Genomic DNA, 19,457 nt, shown 5'->3' on the forward strand with positions numbered 1-19,457 from the left:
TTCCAAAACTGCTCTTCTCTCCTTTTCTCCTGAGTCCCAAAGAACCATTTCTGAGATGTTGAGATATAGTCATGGCCTTTTCCAAAAGCACAAAAACTCCTTTCTGTCATTAGAATTATTCTCACTGTCCTTTTCAGTGCCACCCTGATTTCTGACCCTTGCTGTGTGGCTATCGCTTGCTGCATGTGACATGCTCTCTAATGTGGGCCTTCAGCATAAGGATAGTTAGTCTTATTATCTTTCTCTATTCATCACGTTTGTTACCATCCACTGATATTTTTCTTAACTGGTCCCTTCCCACGGCTTCCCCCCCATCCTCACCTTTCACAGTCCTCACCATTTCTCCTAGAACATCTTAACCTGACATTGCTCAAAATCTAATTGTATCTGGGCTTCCCTGGTGGCACAGTGGTTGAGAGTCCACCTGCCGATGCAGGGGACGCGGGTTCGTGCCCTGGTCCGGGAAGATCCCACATGCCGCAGAGCGGCTGGGCCCATGAGCCATGGCCGCTGAGCCTGCGCGTCCGGAGCCTGTGCTCCGCAACGGGAGAGGCCACAACAGTGAGAGGCCCGCGTACCGCAAAAAAAAAAAAAAAAAAAAAAAAAAATCTAATTGTATCTTACCTCCATCTAGACCATGATTTGACTGTGACCTCTAAATTCCTATGACCATTAATGCACTCTCCTGGTTACTGAAACACTCCTTGCTGTGTGCCCTTCGCTAACCGTGGCCTTGAGAATCTGTTTCAACTTCTCAGTGAAATTCTAAGCTTAGGAAGGAAACTCTGTCTTTTACTTTATTTTGTATCCATTTAGCACTGAGCACAGTGCTGTGGACTCAAAAGATACAAGTTTACACAATATGGTTTTAAAGATAAGATTCTCTGAAATGATTTTTGAATATTGATACTATTTTTTAAAAAATAAATGATAGATAACTATTCAAATTAGGCTGCGAGAAGTCATTTTACAAATTAATAATGACTTCCTAATTTTTCATTTTGAATATATGGAATATGTTAGTGTCTCGTTTAAGGTAAATACATCCTATTCTAACACTATTGTCTATTCATTAATTCATGTTCACTCATTAATTCATATTTTTGTTGTTGTTTGGTTTGTCATTTTAATGTTTCGACTTTCAGTGGATGAAAATCTCATCTTATTTATGAGAATGTTTTATGCCAGTAAATAAAGTACAATTTCATTTTGCTTAGAATTTTTGCCTATAAAATATGCTTCAGATAAAATACTGTTTTGACGGTTATTTCAAATTTCCATATTTAACCCTTTCTTTATAAAAAGCTAATCCTTGCAGTTCTTACTATTAATTATTGAAGTTTGTTTTAGCCAGCAATAATCAATACATACACACAGGCTTTGGTAAAACATGGTCCGATCTACTGGAAACGCAGGGCAATTCTACTAAGAGAAGTCTGTCCTGTGGCCTGCACCTAGAGTGAAGATGTAACTCCAGAAATGAACTTATTTTAAGAGTGCACTTCCTGAATCTGCGTTTAGAGAAAAATGACTCGAAGACTATGTTGGTCAAAAAACTGTTGGTTTGCTGCCAACATTTAGTTTTTTAGAGGACAGTAAGAATTACAGCATGCTCTTCTAGCACTGCTGCGTCATCACGATGTTAGCCAATTGTTAATTTTAATGCTTTGCTTTTCCTACAGTACCCTGGCAAGCCCCTCAATAAAGCAACTAGAATGGGCCTATTCTCTTAGCCCAGAGCTGGGACTGTCAACCAATCATTTGATTCCTTCCTACACAGCTAAAGAGAGTTTTCTTTTGGCACATATGAAAAGCAAAAGATAGCACGGTGCGTTTGCCGCAAACCAGTCCAATTTACTGAGGGGAAAGAAAAACCTTTATAGGACCTAAATTTCCACCTCTCCCCTAATCTCCCAATCCTAGTGAGGTCAAAAACCACAACTAATGAATTACTGAAAATAAACTGACCACATAGCCTTCCAAACTTCATGCTTCTAGATGTGTGTATCAGGCTGAGAGAAAAGAGAAACTTCACTGTTATATGAAGTTCAATGTCCTTAGTTTTACATAAGATTAGTATTTTAATTAGTGAAATGAGATAGCTTTTGTGACTAACAGGGATAGGAGAACATTATCTAAAATTGACTGGAAAAGCTCTGAGACCTCCCTGAGAAACCAAACAAGGGCAGGGGAAAGAAAAAAAACCTCACACGATGGATTTAAAAGGGTTATTTCCTGCTTTCTCTTCCATGAGTGTACACAAAGCAATGTTGCTTTTGTGTGTGTGTTTGTGTACATGTTCAAGCACATTAGTGTGTTCGTGTGTGTTAGAGCACAGTGTGCTATTTCACTAAAAAGTTGTATCAGGAAGCTGGAAATATAAAGCAAACTTTGTTTAAAGGGTGCAGGCTAGACCATAACGAGACAAAGTTTAAATGTGGCCAAAAGATGACTATAGAGCTTTTGACATTTTTACTTATCACACTCTTCCCACAACTAGGGGAATGATAAGGAGAGAGATGATCAGAGGATATAAAACACACTTCTGCTACTGATTCAAAGAGAAGAAAACGGTGCCTAATTAATGTAAAACTGAGAAATGTTAAACAAATCCATGACTTTGTCTCCTAAATACTGCCAGAGACCTAGAAATATTTTTGCAAGAGAGGAATTAGTGAATGTAGAAATTCGAACCTGTGTACACTTCTTTTTTACACACCTCATCCAGGGCCCAGTTTAACCATCATAAAATTATTTATCAAATTCTTATGGTGATACTTCCCTGAGTACTCTTGTCCCAGAAAATAACTCCCTGTTAGGCTGTTCTGGGTGACCCATTCAGAGCAGAGCCTCTCAAGAAGGGAACATTTTTTGCTCAAGGCTCAGAAAATTGGGGAAAAATAGCAATGTTTGTTTAGAAGCTCTATTTTGTTGTTTGCTTTCAGAATAAAGGGAGCTTTTTAGAGTCTCCTCTATGTTTAAAAAAAATCTATATTATTCTAAACTAAAATATCTTCTAAATTGGCCCCGCTTCTAAAACGTTGGTGTACGGGTATGTGTGAGAAGGGTCAATGCAGAGAAACTGAGTACAGTATTTAAAAAGGCCTTTACGACTTGCCTTCTCATTTGTTCCTTAAAATTATTCTTCAAGGCAGGTACTGTCACTGTCTCAGCTTCAGCTGTAGAGAAGCTGAGACTTAGAGAGGAAGCTGAGGTTTCAGACTGCGGCAGGCAATGCAGTTGGTGGCAGTTCATTTCATTCCACGCCTGTTTGCTCACTGCCTGTCATGAGCTGGGCAGCTGGCACCTTCCATTCTCCATGTACGTCATCTTGTTTGATCCACACAACAGCCATGCCAGATTGATAAAGTGCTACAGATGAGGAAAAAAGCACAGGGAAAGGTAACTTGCCCAGGGACTCACAGCTCAGGAATGGTGGGGTTGGGATCCAACCCTCAGTCTCTGATTCTTCTTCACTCGGCAATAATTCAACTACACCAGGCCGGCTCTCTCCCCACCCCACCTGCTCTGCCCTTACAGTGACCATACACACCTCTACCCCTCCTGGGTTTGCCAAGCCTCTCTGAATAAAGGGAATCTGTCCCTTGCTGAGCTTCACCAAAAAGGTGCTTATTTATGTTCCAGGCAGTGATTGTGTGTGTGTGTGTGTGTGTGTGTGTGTGTGTGTGTATAGATTTTATATGTGTGTGGAGTTTTTTTATTCTAAACAATCCTCACAACAACACTATGAAAGACATGCTATCTCTCATATGATTTACAGATGAGAAAAGTGAGGCTCTAAAAGATTAACTGATAGGTCTGCTGTCCCAGCAAGAAAATTTTCTGACTTCTAATTCTAGTGCTCTTTCCATAGGATACAGCTCCTCTTTCTTTGGTTTCCTTATAATCATATGACTTTAGCAGAAATTAAAACATCTCTCTTCCTTATACTCGGGGTGGGTAGCTGCAGGGAGGGGGATAGGGTCAGAGGTATACGAGGGGAATTAGTTTTGCACGTCAGGTACCTTGTCAGGGAGAAAATTTACAGGAAATCATTTTCTATGCAGCACTAAGCAAAGGTGACTCTTTAAAACTGCCCAAAAACCACAGCTCAGCAGTGGACAAATATCTCTGAGTGCCTACCTACTCAGCAATCTAACATCTGAGCATGGGTCCTGCCTTCAAGGCAAACACATCAAAACGTTCTTTGGAAGCAGAGTAAACTACTGGGGCAAGGAAGAGAAAGGCTGAGCCTGGCCTGAGAGAGGGCAGAAGTGTTTCATCTGCAACCTGAAGGGGTAGGCAGTTAGAGACATGGGAAAGGGGGTACAAAGAATAATCCATTGAGAAACTGAGGGACATCTGACATAGGGTTGGGGAGAGCAGGGACGGTAGAAATGAGACCATAGAAGTAAGCAGAGTCCAGATCACGCAGGACCTTGTTAAGGTGCTTCTAAGGACCAGAGAGAAAATGTCCAAAGATTTAAAGCCCAAAACAACACTTTAATTTACCTTTACTCTAGCTCTCATGACCCAGAGGGAAGCACTTATGAGGCTAAAATTACATAGAGCCTCACCAAAAGTTAATACTAGATGAAGCTTCAGAAGAACTCTAATCCTGTCCCCTGCGTTACAGAGAAGTCTGAGGAAGGAAGTGACTTGCCCAAGGTCACAGACCCCAGGAGAGACAGAACTGCCTGAAAGGTGCCCTAACCTCCACCCAGAACTATCTCTGCCACATCACACCACCTCCTGCTGTTTTTCTTTTTTTTTTTAATTTTATTTATTATTTTTATTTACTTATTTTTGTCTGCGTTGGGTCTTCATTGCTGCTCACGGGCTTTCTCTAGTTGCGGCGAGCGGGAGCTGCTCTTCTTTTCGGTGCAAGGGCTTCTCATTGCTGTGGCTTCTCTAGTTGTGGAGCACTGGCTCTAGGCGCGCAGGCTTCAGTAGTTGTGGCTCGCGGGATCTAGAGGGCAGGCTCAGTAGTTGTGGCGCATGGGCTTAGCTGCTCCATGGCCTGTGGGATCTTCCCGGACCAGGGCTCGAACCCGTGTCCCCTGCATCGGCCAGCGGATTCTTAACCACTGTGCCACCAAGGAAGCCCCCACCTCCTGCTCTTCTCCCTCCCATCCCTACCTCACTCTGACAGTTGCCTGCTCAAAATAGACTATTGTTGAACTGGTGAATATTGATGCTGGTGGCTTATATTTCTAAGCCTGAGTCCAGTAGCTCTGATGGGTAGGCAGTTACCTCAGGAAACACAGCTTCAGCCTTTGGAGTATGGGTGCTGAGTGTGACTGAAAACTTCTAACTTAGTAGTCAGACAATTCTGACTAAATGTCAGGGCTAGTCTACCCTAGAAAGAACAAAACATAAAAGTAAAAATTTTATATCACTATATACCCTCTTATCAGTGAGAGGAAAAGAAGCTTCAATAATTCTAAGGTCTTGCAGAAAAGAATATAATTCTGGACAGAGCTCCTCAGCTAGATGCTCTATTCTCTTTCTAATCCTCCCAAAGATACCAAAGCTTGGAGAGGGAAGGCCCCTGAAGGCTCACACTGAGGAGTGGTTGAATTGCAAATAGAAGCTGAGAAAATATTCTCCTCGACCTTCTGTTCAAACCTGTGAACACTGAGACTTGACCCACATAGTCCATTTTGACGGTTTTGGAATAAAAATGAAAAATTCATAGACATGAGGGAATATTATCATTTCCTCAATCTTCTGATTTAAAACCTTCTTTATTCGATAGGCTACATACAAATCAGGTTAGTGGCTGAGCCTTCAGCACGTACAAGCCAAGAAGGCAAAACGCATCACTTTTTGAGTCTCTTGGTAAATGATGAGCCCTCGATAGATTTGGATTAAAGGACTGTCTGGGAAAAGGGCAGTGCACGCAGTCCAAATGGGTGCGTGTGCTTTGGCATAATCATAGAACCTTGCACGGGTTTTTTACCATGGAACTTAACAGAAGTATTTTTATCTCCATTATCTCATCAAATCTTTACAGACATTCGGTGATGAAGGCATTGTAATCTTCATCCTAACAGCGAGGAAACTGAGGTTCTGAAAAGTTATGTGACTTGCCCATAGTCGTGCAGCCAATAAGTATCAGAAAGGTCTCAGTATTTAGTCCCCTGTCATCTTCCTCAAGTCCAGAGTGTTTCTCTCCCACACAGTAGTGGTGCAGGACAGTGGAGCCCCCCACGTTAGAACCCCCCTTTATTTTTAGTACCTGGACGGACTACAGTAATCTCAGTCTAGACTTCTGCCAAACATACAGGTTACAGGTTGGGTTAATTTTAAAGGATAGCACAAGGCCTGTAGACTCTAAATACCTCACTTGTGTGATGACTGGGCATATACAATACAAATATGAATCCTTAACCTCAAAAAAGATTACAAACTCAGAAATATCTTGCATTTAACTTAGAATTGAGCTGCAACTCCTCCCTCCAAGATGGCAGAAAGGTTTCCAATGGGCAAACTGGAGGAAAGGAAATTTGCTTCAGTTGGGTCGATGTAGGATAACTTGAAACAGTTTCACCACCTATGGGAAGGAGATGACAGTCCGTGTGTAAGAATGATGCAAGAGTTAATAAGGCTGAAAGTCTTTCCGGTCTGACCCACTGTGCCTTTGAACAAACCAAGCATGCTGGGTTTTCTATGCACCTGGAAACATGTTTAACCTGTTTAGTAATGCAGGAAACCAGGTACCTATAGAGTAGCCTGGCATCTCAGCCACCCAAACCAAGACACACTACGAAACTTTGTATTTGAAACCTCTCACATATCCTTCTGTGCCCCTCTTCCCCATCTTTTAATGCCACCCCCTTTTCCAGGCACCAATATGATCTGTATAGCATAGTCTTCCACAGGGTCATCTTCAATGTGATTCCTCAAATGCATCTAAAATATATATTTGTCCATAACTGGCAGAGGTACTATTTCCTGGGATAGAAAACCACATTGGATCTAGTGGAATCCTTCATGATCTACTTATATAGACTCCTGATGGGGAAATTAAGGCATCACAACAGATAATGGAGAGGAAAGGAGGAAAGGAGGAGCAGGTATTTGGTGAAGGGAGGTGCCTTTCCCAAACCTTTCAAATCCCTGAGCATTCTTTCAACCTCCAACTTCAGACTGGCTCACATTACCACTTAGAACTTTCTTCTAAAAGAGGCCCCCAAAATCGACTGTTTTATAAAATGAAAAGATTCATCTTCCTGGTTACATAACATGAGTTAGCCTGCTTGGTTAACTCTCCCCAATGTATTTTCATTTGTAACTAGATGTTTCTAAAGTTGACCAAATTTTAAAAATAAAGCAGCTCTAGGACTTCACAGCTAAGGCCTGTTGATTCAGATGGCTCAGGCAGAATTTGTGCAGCTGACCCTTCCTTTTTATTTTATTTTTTTAGCATCTTTATTGGAGTATAATTGCTTTACAATGGTGTGTTAGTTTCTGCTTTATAACAAAGTGAATCAGCTGTACATATACATATATCCCCATATCTCCTCCCTCTTGCGTCTCCCTCCCACCCTCCCTATCCCAGCCCTCTAGGTGGTCACAGAACACAGAGCTGATCTCCCTGTGCTATGCGGCTGCTTCCCACTAGCTAGCTATTTTACATTTAGTAGAGAGAGTGGCATGGACTTATATATACTACCCTTCCTTTTTAGAATTGATTTATTTTTTTCAGGACCAAATGTTGTAAAGAATATTTATGTGTGAAATGTGCATTTCCCATTCATTTACACTATAAAATTAGAGATGAGAGAGTCACAGGAGGTCACTGATGTTTTCTATACTCTTCCTTTCACTCAGGCCAATAAACTCCTCTTAGCTTTACTTCCTCTTTCCCAACTTAGAGCCCAAGATGGAATATTTAACCATACATCCCCAGTACCTTCAAAATCCTCTACCGCTTTCCTTTTTACCTCATTTTCTCTGATGACCTAGATCTGGATTAAACTATTTATTCACATTCTCATATACATTCTTTCCAGTGAAGGATGTTACATTTGGTAGTTCATTTAACTTCTTAAGCTTCAGTTTGCTCTATTTGAAGAAGAGTATAATAGTATATATTTCAAGCAGTTGTTATAAAGATTGAATTTAACTATGTACATAATAGTATTCTATCAACTGCAAAGTGCCATTCTAATGTGTTTTTTTCTATGGCTTTTACTCTTATCTATTTCTTATTTTCAGACTAAGCACAGCGTAGTTATGTTGTCTGGCAGAAGTACCTGCTCCCACAAAATGCCACATCTACAGCCAGCTGCTTTTATTCTTGTGGACTTAATATTTCCTGAATAGTTATTTCTGGAGCCAAACTGGACCAGAGCTGGAGTCCCAACTTTGCCATTTACTAACAGTATAATCATGAACTAGACTCCCCATAGTTTCAATTATATTCTTCTATAAAAAGGGGAAGAGATGCTGTTAGTCTGAGGTTTAAAATGAAATAATGCAGAAGGCTGATAATATTTATTTATGATCATTGTAATTTAATTATCACATTACTAAGAGTAGCTGCGTTAGAAATATGGCAAATACTCTTTGTGAGGTTCCACTGGGTTCCATCCTGTGAAGAGTTACTCAGGTGGGAGATGGAAGAATGCCAGCAGAGAGGCACGATGCACTTCAGGGCATGGAGAAATCCCAAGACCAATTACAACACACCTGAATACCAACTCCCACTGTAGCCATTGTCTCACTTCCATGCCAGCAAAATTATTTCAACTGTGGCTACCCTGTAGCACAGAGGGTCTCAGCAAAGACCCCTTAAATAGATAGAGAAGCTAGCTATTTAAGAGTTTAATTAGTATAGAATACATACCATCTATATCCATAAATACATTCACATGCAGAGAGAAAGAATATTTTCTTTGGCATTTGGCTGAAGGCCAATTGGGAAGGCAATCATAAGCTACTTGGTAGCATTAGCTGAATTAATGTTAATTAAGTAACATTAAATAAGAGAATAGACATGTTCTCTTGTGGTATATAACCTAATTAGGATAGCAAGAGCTACCATTTGGTGAATTCCTGTGCCCAGAAACTGTGCTAGACGTTTTATGTGCATTCTCACTAAGCTGTAAACCTCTGTTCAATAAGAACCATTACCTCACTTTACAGATGAGGAAACTGAGGCACAGAGAGATTAAATAAAGTATCAATAGACAAATATCTGAGAAATATTGACAGTGGGCTTCAAAGTAGTGTCTTAACTAACTGCAAAGCCTATGTCCTTTCCACTACAGGGTGATGCCTCCACAGGCCATTCTCATGTCTTGCATGTCTAGGCCTCTTATAGCAACAATTGTCATTTGGTATCCTTCCTCTGCTTTTTTATTTTGTTTATAACTCTCCCCAAAAAAAGCACATGAGAAAATCATCTTATGGATAGATAGAGATAAAGATAAAGATATAAATAGATGATGGATGGATGGATGGATAGATAGATGGATAGATAGTGTGAGTGTATGTGTATTTACACACAATTGCACTCTGTGACTTTTAAAACCACCTTGTGGATCTTGTCGGCACATCTTTTGTGCTCTGCTTGTGTTATGGCCCAGGTGTGCAGAGCAGCTTGTACACAATAACCTCCCAACCACCAGTGTCATCATGTGCTTTGTGGATGAGGTGTGGTCCACTCTCCTGAGGTCTGTTCATAGTGTCCTCAACCGCTCTCCTCCGCACCTCATCAAGGAGATTCTACTGGTGGATGACTTCAGCACCAAAGGTAAGAAAACTACCCCCTGGAAAATCAAACTTTGATATGAGGCAATAGCAGTTTGGATGGAAATTACAAAAATTACAGGATAATTTGATAAAGCATAAACATTTTACAAATGCCAAATCATTTTTTCATGTTGTGCCTTAGAGACCTAAGTCCAAACGTCTATGGGTTACAGAAATTCAGCTCAACTATCCAGGGCCTTGTTCAACTAGCCACCGCATACCTCCCTTTAGCTATGACTTCTCTGCCATGTAGGAGTGATTTTCTAACTACAGCTCTTTGAAGTTCCAGAGACCATAAGATGTTCTCTACAATTGCATAAATAACTTTTTATGGAATCTAACAAGCAAAGACTCCATAATTGACGGGATGCCTTTCCTACTGATAATAGCTAGAGTTATAGTAAACAATGAAATGGAAGGCCTATGTCCTCTTCTTCAAGAGCAAAGCCTATTATATGTTCAGCTAAGTGTTGAGAAGAAAAATTGCCAAAGGGACAAGAAAAATGAGGTTCCAACAGACTTCAAAGGCAGAATCCACCACTGTCTTTACTTTTGTGTTTATTACAGTGAAGAATCTCTCTCTTTGGACTGTCAAAAAAATGTGTATGTAAATGGTCCCATGACTGCCAGAGGTCCTAGACCACATTACAAATTCCTAAAATGCAACCCACTTCAGAAAATTTTAGAAAACAGCAAAGAGACAACAATCTTAATAGAGCAGCTTAGCCCTGGCCATGACCCCAAGGACATAAGCCATTTCCCTCTGCCTCAGAGTACCTACCAGGGTCACACTGAGTTCCAGGAGCAGGGAGATACCTAAAGAAAACTGGTTAAAAATTTTAAGAAGTGGCCTCGATAGCATAAACAGAAATAGCATCTAGTTACCAAACAGATAATAATCCCTTTAGGAATGGCCTATTCGGATTTTGTGGGACCCAAAGCTTCTATGGGGTCCTCTTTAAGAAAAAGAATTCACAATTAGTAGAAAAGTGACCAGTTGAAGTATTCCTAGAAGCCATTCCTACCTGGGATATGTCAATAACTTAATTGCACATAGAAGTAACTGCAAGCTACATAAATATACCCCACAAAACCCCAAAAAGAGCAAGAGAGCAGAGGTGTGATAGAGAGGGTGTCATAGTAGGAAGTGACAGTGGTCTTAGCCAATTGCAGTTACAATATATTTCTTTTGCAAGTTTTTCAGTTTGCATACAATGCTTAGACTCTCCCCTAGGTCTTAGAAGGGGCCTTAGCAAGGGGAAAAGGTTGTGCAGAAACCTGAGCTTTATTTATTTCAAGGTAAATTTGTACCTGTCCAAATCCTCAGAAAAGGCGAGCCCTCCTCTCGGTAACTTGGCTACACTGAAAAGACAGATTCGGGTTTTGGGAAAATGGAGAGCTTAGAGTATTGAACCCAGAGAAAAATCCATCCAAGAAAATGACGTCATGGCTCAAAGAATAAAGTTTAGTGACTATAGTAAATGTCATAGTTTTGGGAATTTAATATTGAAGAGGAACTTCTGGTATTGTCCAGATCTCATTAATTAAAGTGTTTCCTTGTCTATCCTTTCCCTGATATAGACTACCTGAAAGATAACTTGGATAAATACATGGCTCAGTTTCCAAAAGTTCGGATTCTTCACCTCAAAGAGAGACATGGCTTAGTAAGAGCCAGGCTGGCAGGGGCACAGAACGCAACAGGTAGGAAGCTGCTAATTTTTTGTTTTGGTCACATTTTCATTTTAGTTTGTTTCCCAAATGTACAGAAAATTTGAAATAACAATACAGTGAACACAGATATATCCATCATTTCATGCCACAAAGTTTTACGTGCTTCATCACACACATACACAGACACATACATACATACATACACTCTTTTTCTGAACTTTTGAAAAGGAATTTACAGACATAATGGCACCATATCTCTAAGTACCTCAGTAGACATCTCCTGAAGAATAGAGACATTCTCTTACATTAGCACAACTTTCATCATCTAAATATCATCTAATAAATGATCTTTTCAAATTTCCTCCCTGCTCCCCCATTTTTTAATAACTGTTTGTCACTTTTGAAATTAGAAATCTAATTCAGTGTCATGCACTGCATTTGGTTGCTTGGTCTTCCTAGTCTCTCAGTCTAAGATAGACAAGTCCACATACATTGCTTACTTACCCTTGAGTTATTTTTTTTTTAAGAGTACAGGCCATTTACTTCATGCAATTGACCATGTTCGGAAATGTTCTCACTGTTTTCTCACAGGATGTTTTTCATGAATACCATATAGAATTCTATTACATAGGTGATGGGAATTGTGAACTTCTTATCGCTTCAAATCAAGAGACACATGATGTCAGGTTGTCCCAGTGTTGGTGATACTAATTTTAAGCACTTGGTTAAGATGTTGACAGCTAGAGTTTTCCTCAGAGTAGGAAGTAATTTGTGGGTGATACTTTGATCCATGTGAGTATTCTGTTTCCTCACAACATTTTTTTTCCACTGCTAACATTCTTTCTTATATTTTAAAATTTCTTATGGAAAGGCATTTTATTTTAAGTTTAACAATGTGTACATGGCAATCCCAAACTCCCAGTCTATCCCTCCCCCCCTACCCTTCCCCCTCTGGTAACCATAAATTCATTCTCTAAGTCTGCCCTCCCAACATTTTATCCAATAATCTAGCAGCCATTGATGATCATTGCTTGAATCAGTTATTACACTGAGGACTGCAAAACTGTTTTTCTAAATCTCTCATTCCTTCTTCTTTTATAGCTGGTATTCAACTTGTAAAGAAAACATCTCTCTTTTTCTTTTTCTCTTTGCCTCTCTCTCCCCTCTCTTCCTCTTTCTCTTCCTCCTTTCTAACCCCCTGTTATGCCCCCATCACTATATATTTAGGCCTTAAAGAGGTCAATGTGTATATTATCAGCATTAGTATTATTATCAGTATTCATATTTTTGTGTGTGTGCTCAAATCATCCCAAATTTGACCACTAGGCGCCTCTTCAAGCCTGTGACTTTTTGACCTGACCCCATCGGTTTTGAGAACTTCAGAATTAATTATCTCTCCCCTGACTTTTGTCTGCTCTTCCAATTGCCCTCTCTTCCCAAAGAGCAACAGGCCTTCTTTTCCTCACTTCTTTTTAGTGTGTGGGTATTAGTGGGTGAATGGGGGAGAAGGTATATCTTTTCTCTCCATAAGTATTCTAAAAATAGCATCAAACATTTTGGTTCATTTTCATATCCTCTCTGGATGCACTTGTACCCCATAATAATAGTTGACCTTATGTACTAGGTACCATTCTAAACACTTTCTATACTAATTGATTTAATCCTTACAATAACTCTGTGAAGTAGGTACAATCATTTCCCTCACTTTATAGATGAGAATAAGGAGGCACATTGAAGTTACGACAGGTTCTCCCAGCTAGTAAGCGGCAGAGCCAGGATTAGAACCCAGAAACCTTGGCTTTAGAACCTACACTCGTTTCTACTACATTTTGTTGCTTCTAGACATTTAGCCACCACTCTGCCCCTATAAGCCATAGCATTGCAGACCTCCACCAGCTTGGATTCAAGCATTGTCTGATGCTGAATTATCTGCTCACCTGAGTTTCACTGCCTTGCAACTAGACCCCAGATTTGGAAATTTTCTTATCCCATTGGTTTGCTAACAAATTTCTTCTCTCTGTAATGGAAGTTTTAAATTGACAAGAAGCACATCACACCCAAACGGGCATTGTGGTGACAGCTAAGATTCTTAATTATGGACTGCATGTGGAAAAATTTAATGAAATTCTCCATTTGATTTCCTTTGGAAAGTCATTATCCACAAATGATACAAAAATAAAATAGTCAAGAAATAGTCCAAGTGGATAACTTTTGAGCTGTGTGATGAACATTCCCAGGCAATAGGAACAAGAAATGCAAATGTCTCAATGCAGAAACAAGCTCTGTATATTCAAATTAAAGAAAGAAGTTTATTATGGCTGATGGGTGCTGACCATGGAGGGAGAGGTAAGAGATGCATTTGGGGAGAAAGGCAAAGGCAGTCTTCTGTAAAGTTTTCTGAGTCACTTAAGAAATGCAGGCGATATTCTTGGTATAATGAGAAGCCAATGAAGGACATTAAAAAGGAGAATAAAATTGTATGACTTACATTTTAAAAGCTCATTCTGGCCATTTTGTAGAGAATAGACATTAGGGAAGCCAGAGAGGACGTAGGGAGACCAGTTAGGAGGCTACTGTAGTTGTCCAGGTACCAGAAATGTACCAGGGCAGATAGAGGAAGTGGTCAGATTTAGAATTACTGTGGACACAGAGCCTACAGGACTTGCCATCAGGTAAAATGTGAAGAGAGTGTTAATATGAGGAGTCAAAAAAAACCCTAGGATTGGAATCTGAACAAGTTGGTGGATGGTGGGGCTATGACCAGAGGAACAGGTTTGGGATTGCAACTGAGCTCTGATTTTGTCCATCTCAGTTTGAGATGAAAATTAGACATCCATATAGAGAAAGCTGATGAATACAGGACCAAAACTGTGCTGCTTATAAAAACTGTCTCTCTGCCTGCCTGGAGCACAAGACCTGCTGGTAATGATCTCCAGAACAGCCCAAATTGTTAGACAGTATGAGAGACCACCTTCAGAAGGGGTGCGATGAACTTGATCAAAGTTATTGCCATTGGCCTTCTCAATAACTTATAGTTACACCATAAAATGATTTCTTTGAATTTAGTAAATCCAAATGTAAAAGTGTAAATTTGTTTCTCAGTCATTCATTAACACCCTTGAACACATTAGCTCAGCCTTAGTTTAGTAACTTTCAAACTCTTTTGACCGTGACCCATGTTAAGAAATGCATGACAGATTCTAATATCTTCTTTTCTGTTTTATTTATTTTTTTTAGATTCTGGCCAATCCCAATAAATTGTTTTAATGACTCACTAAGGGGGCACAACTCTGAAAAACTTCAGCGAGGTGCATCTTAATTGCTTGCCACTATGCAGCAGAGAGTGACTTCCCAAACTATCACAGAAGGACTTCTTTTCATTTCCATTTTTTGTGGACACCTTTATAAATGATAATAAAAATGAATTACCTAAAAAGAAATGGGAAAAAATAACTATATACACAATTATATATACATACATCCATACACACATATAGATATATACATAATTATATATAAGTGTATGTGTGTATATAACACACATGTATATGAAATAGACAATAAATTAACCAATTACTCTGGCAAACTGCTATAAAGTTTCAAAACATTTGTTCTCAATTTCTGTCCCTATCTCCCTATAGATGGCAGTGTCTATGGCCCATACTTTGAGCAGCATTAGTGGAGGGCTGATGTCTGAGTTTGGAAAGAAGCAGAAATGTCTGTTTGATGGGGTTAGTAACAGCCTCATCTAAAGATAAATCCAACTGCCCTGAAAGGCACCTGAAACCTGTGGAGAGTTTAAGGGAACTCAGGAGGTCCTGTACCAGATTTAGTCAAGGATGTAATTCAGGGACCATTCAAGGATGGCACTGAGCAGGGCTGGCCAGCCTAGTGAGTCCTCCCAAACTCTCCCAGGCATTCATTCCCCTGACCTCACAAGTAGAGCATAGGCAGCAGCCTGCGGTGGATTTGAAGAGTCTCTATAATCAGAGATCAGCAAAGATACCAGTGTAGAAATCTTCTCTAGAATGCCTGACCAAACAAAGAGATCAAAGATAAGACTCTGAATCGAATCTGACAGGCCTTGACAGCTACTGCTTCCTAAAGACTTACCCTTTAGGATTCAGAGAGGAGGGAAGAGAAGCCACAGGCAAGGTTGAGATCAGATGTCCAAGGACATGCAGAAACAGAAGTCGAGTTAGCCACATTTGGTCTCAGAGTAATATCAGGCTCTCTGAGAGTCTGAAAGGGTCTTCTACAAAATAATAAGGCAAAACTATAACTCTCTGGCTAACTTTTAGTATGCAGACAACAAGTGACATCTAACTTCTGGCCAACTCTCAGGTCTTCTGAAGAGCAACAGTCTTTCTGTACATTTCTACAACTTGTTTCTGCTGCAGGGAAGACACGTGATTTCCTCACCATCACTTATAAATCATTCTGTAAAATTAAATGGGCAGCAGGTCCACATTCATCAAGGAACTCTAAGTACAATGCTCCAGCACTAATTGGTGCTAGCAGCAGTATCCTAAGTTGGTCACCTAAGTATACGTGGGGGTCTGTGCTCAACAAGGACAGACAATTTTTCAAATGTACAGTTCACTGTGAAGTACTTTCACACCGTTGGGCACCTAATCTTCAGCACTCTTTTCATCTAAACTAAAACTCTATACTCATTAAACAACTCCCCATTCCCCCCTCTGTAACCCTTTTAAAACTACCTCCTAGTCTTACTAGTTCCCCCACTTTAATTCCTTTTCACTCCTATAATGTGGAGCGATTTTTCCTCTTCATCATTCCTAAGGCCAGACTTGGAATCTCAAACTCTTCCTTGTCTTCTGCAAAACAAAGTCCCAGTCCTCCACCCCAGAGTTAATGGGACCCACCCTCCTTAGAAGGGACAAAAGCAACTAACTTTAATACTAAATATTCCCTTCAGACCCTTGGCTCCCCATTCTAAGTGGCTTATCAATTTTTTCCAAACATAAATAATGCTTGCCCCAAGGGACTGCTAGAAACAAAATTTCTTTCATTTCAATATGGAATGAAATTAGAGAGACAAGGAAGAAATTCAGTGAGAAGAAAAGACTACTGCCTTTACAACCACATTTCTGGATCTATCCCCAGGATCTTTGAACGTGAAGTACACACATTCAGTGTATTGTGTTTTCAAATAATTGTTTTTTTTCTGGCTCTGTAGGTGACGTGTTGACATTCTTAGATTCTCACGTGGAATGTAACGTTGGTTGGTTGGAACCTCTTCTGGAAAGAGTTTATTTAAGTAGAAAGAAAGTAGCCTGTCCAGTAATTGAAGTCATCAATGATAAGGATATGAGGTAATATTGTCATATTCCATAAGATACTTAAGTGAGTTTTAACCAGCAGCAGAAAGTACTGGCCATACTCCTAATATGTACATTTTTGCAAATCTAAGTAATACACAATTTATCTGTTTAAATAAATGGAAATACATGATAGATATCTTGAGATGAAAGCAGATCAATCCAATTGTTTATTTGATCATCACAAATTCTTAACCCTTAATGTTGATAAATATTATTACTCATTGTCCAGGTCTTTCCTCTTTCTATTCAGCTGAACCCCAAAATATTTATTTTCCTTAAGATTAGTTTTTCTTTTTGTGGTATCTGTATGTATACATTATATATGTACACATACACATACATATTCCTAAGTGGGGTTTTTTTCCTCAAAAATGGCCAGAACATTATAAAAAGAGAAGTGTAAGTTAAAAGTAAGCAATCCAGCCAGTTAGTCCCTGATGCAAATTATACTCATACATTTTACTGAAACGTTGTTAAAAAGTTTGTGATGATCTAAAATCATCTTTGTAAGCGCTTGTTTCATTCACTTGCACAAGACATGATGTCGGGTTGATTAAGTGTATGTGTATGATCTCAGATAGCACTTTGGTTTTTTTTCCTGGACTAGTTACATGACAGTGGACAACTTTCAAAGAGGCATCTTTGTGTGGCCAATGAACTTTGGTTGGAGAACAATTCCTCCAGACGTTGTTGCAAAAAACAAAATTAAAGAAACTGATATAATAAGGTAAGTGTGTGAAACTTAAGATTAGGAAGGAGTCATGTATCTTTTTTATAAAGGCATAGGAAGCAATTTCACAAAACAAGTATATGCTGTCAGTCTATAGAACACCAAGAATTACAGTTCTAGCCGATAAATGACCAAAAGCAAAAAAAGTTTACCCGAGAAGTTAGTTTCCCACAACCAAAACTCACCTTTTCAGGGGGCAATTGCACCCTATCCAGCCCTGAACCAGAGAAATTCACAAACGCTACTCCTGTTCTCTGGGATTTGCAAACTAAGAAATATAAGCCACTTAAATGTGCTGCATAAATGCTAATAATATTAAAGTCAACATGAGTAAAAATTAAGAGTAAATAATAGTAATAGAGATATGATTCTAATTCTTTTTGAGTCTAATCCTGTACTTTCTATGGGAGGGGTGCCAAATTCTGTGAATAAATTGAGAAATAGACACAGAAGCTGGATGCGAATTATAATTGGGGCTTTATTGCTGGAGAAACTGGATTGAAGAACACAGCTTAGACCTGAAGCCAAAGTGGTGGGAGCTTCCTAACACTTCCCCAAAGTCTAGACCTGCAGGACGAGCACTTAGCCAGCCTCAGGCAGAGCAGGAGGAGCCCTGAAGCTTTCCCTGTTGGAGAGAGAACTTGAGCAGACATAAGCCAGCAAGTCCCAAAAGAAAGCCCAAACCCAGCCTGTGCATTGCAGCATCCTTTTCCTGAACTTACCCCCTCAGAAAAACACGCTTCATGTCCTGCCAGATGTGATGCTTTTCACAATTGATACTCCTAGCAAGCAAAGTAAGAGTATGACCATTTATTAAGCACTGTGCAACCTCTCTATAACCCTAGGAAAGAGGTTGTGGTTTTCCCATTAGAGATAAGGAAATTGAGACTTAAGAGAGTTAAGTAATTTTCCTGGGGATGTACAGCTTGTAAAAGAAGAAACTGGGATTCAAACATAGATCTTCCTGGATTTAATAATCTTGCTCTGATCTTACACCTAAAGAACCTCTTTGCCTTTTTCAGACTCCCATTTTGAGGGTCAATGTAGTGATTGAGTTCAGATTATATTCAACATAATGTTAGAAAGGGAATACATTCTGGATAGTCTGGAAAGGACATTTGGGATACAGATAGAATATGCACTTAAATCATGGGGGAAGGGAGGTAAGTGTGCAGGAGGAATTACTTTACCCTTGAGATTGCTGCACAGCCTAAAAGCAAGGCAGGCTCTCCACACAAACCGCTTTCAGCTGGCTCCGTGGTGACCACCGTGGGAAGTGATGACTGCCTTGTCAAACTGCTGACTCAAATGTAGTTTCTGTTCTCCATGACCAATAACAGCAGTGAAGGCTCTGGAGTCAGACCCTTTGGGTTTAAATCTGAACTCTACTAGGTACTAGTGGTGACTTTTAAAAAGTTTCTTAACCTCTTTGAGTCTCTGTTTCCTCATTTTTACTTTAAGACTAACAGAAGTAGCTACCTCTTGGATTGTTTCGAGAATTAAATCAGATAATACTATATATAAAGTGCTTTAAAAAGTGTTTGCCAGGGGCTTCCCTGGTGGCGCAGTGGTTGCGCGTCCGCCTGCCGATGCAAGGGAACCGGGTTCGCGCCCCGGTCCGGGAGGATCCCACATGCCGCGGAGCGGCTGGGGCCGTGAGCCATGGCCGCTGAGCCTGCGCGTCCGGAGCCTGTGCTCCGCAACGGGAGAGGCCACAGCAGAGGGAGGCCCGCATACCACAAAAAAAAAAAAAAAAGTGTTTGCCACATAACAAGCTGTCAGTAAAGTTTGTGTACAGTTGAGGCAGTATAGCGGGGGAGAAGTCATAGAGTCAAGCCAGACCACCCAAATTTGAACCCCAGATACAGCCTACCAGTCTGTGACCTTAGGAAACTTTGTTACCTTTTCTGGTTGTAGTTTCTTAGTGTTACATACAGGATTTTTGTGAG

The 19,457-nt window shown here is 40.0% G+C and overlaps 1 protein-coding gene across 1 annotated transcript in view; it reads left to right on the plus strand.

Annotated features, from left to right (window-relative positions):
• The window catches only part of GALNT5 (polypeptide N-acetylgalactosaminyltransferase 5), a 37,467-nt gene that overhangs the window by 4,533 nt on the left and 13,477 nt on the right, over positions 1-19,457 (plus strand). The window contains exons 2-5 of the mRNA XM_007103994.2: positions 9,597-9,763; positions 11,344-11,463; positions 16,634-16,769; positions 17,386-17,505. Coding sequence (XP_007104056.1) covers positions 9,597-9,763; positions 11,344-11,463; positions 16,634-16,769; positions 17,386-17,505 — 543 coding nt within the window. The remainder of the gene's footprint in view (positions 1-9,596; positions 9,764-11,343; positions 11,464-16,633; positions 16,770-17,385; positions 17,506-19,457) is intronic.

The sequence above is a fragment of the Physeter macrocephalus genome, chromosome 2, assembly GCF_002837175.3.
Source record: "Physeter macrocephalus isolate SW-GA chromosome 2, ASM283717v5, whole genome shotgun sequence".
Taxonomy (NCBI): Eukaryota; Metazoa; Chordata; class Mammalia; order Artiodactyla; family Physeteridae; genus Physeter; species Physeter macrocephalus.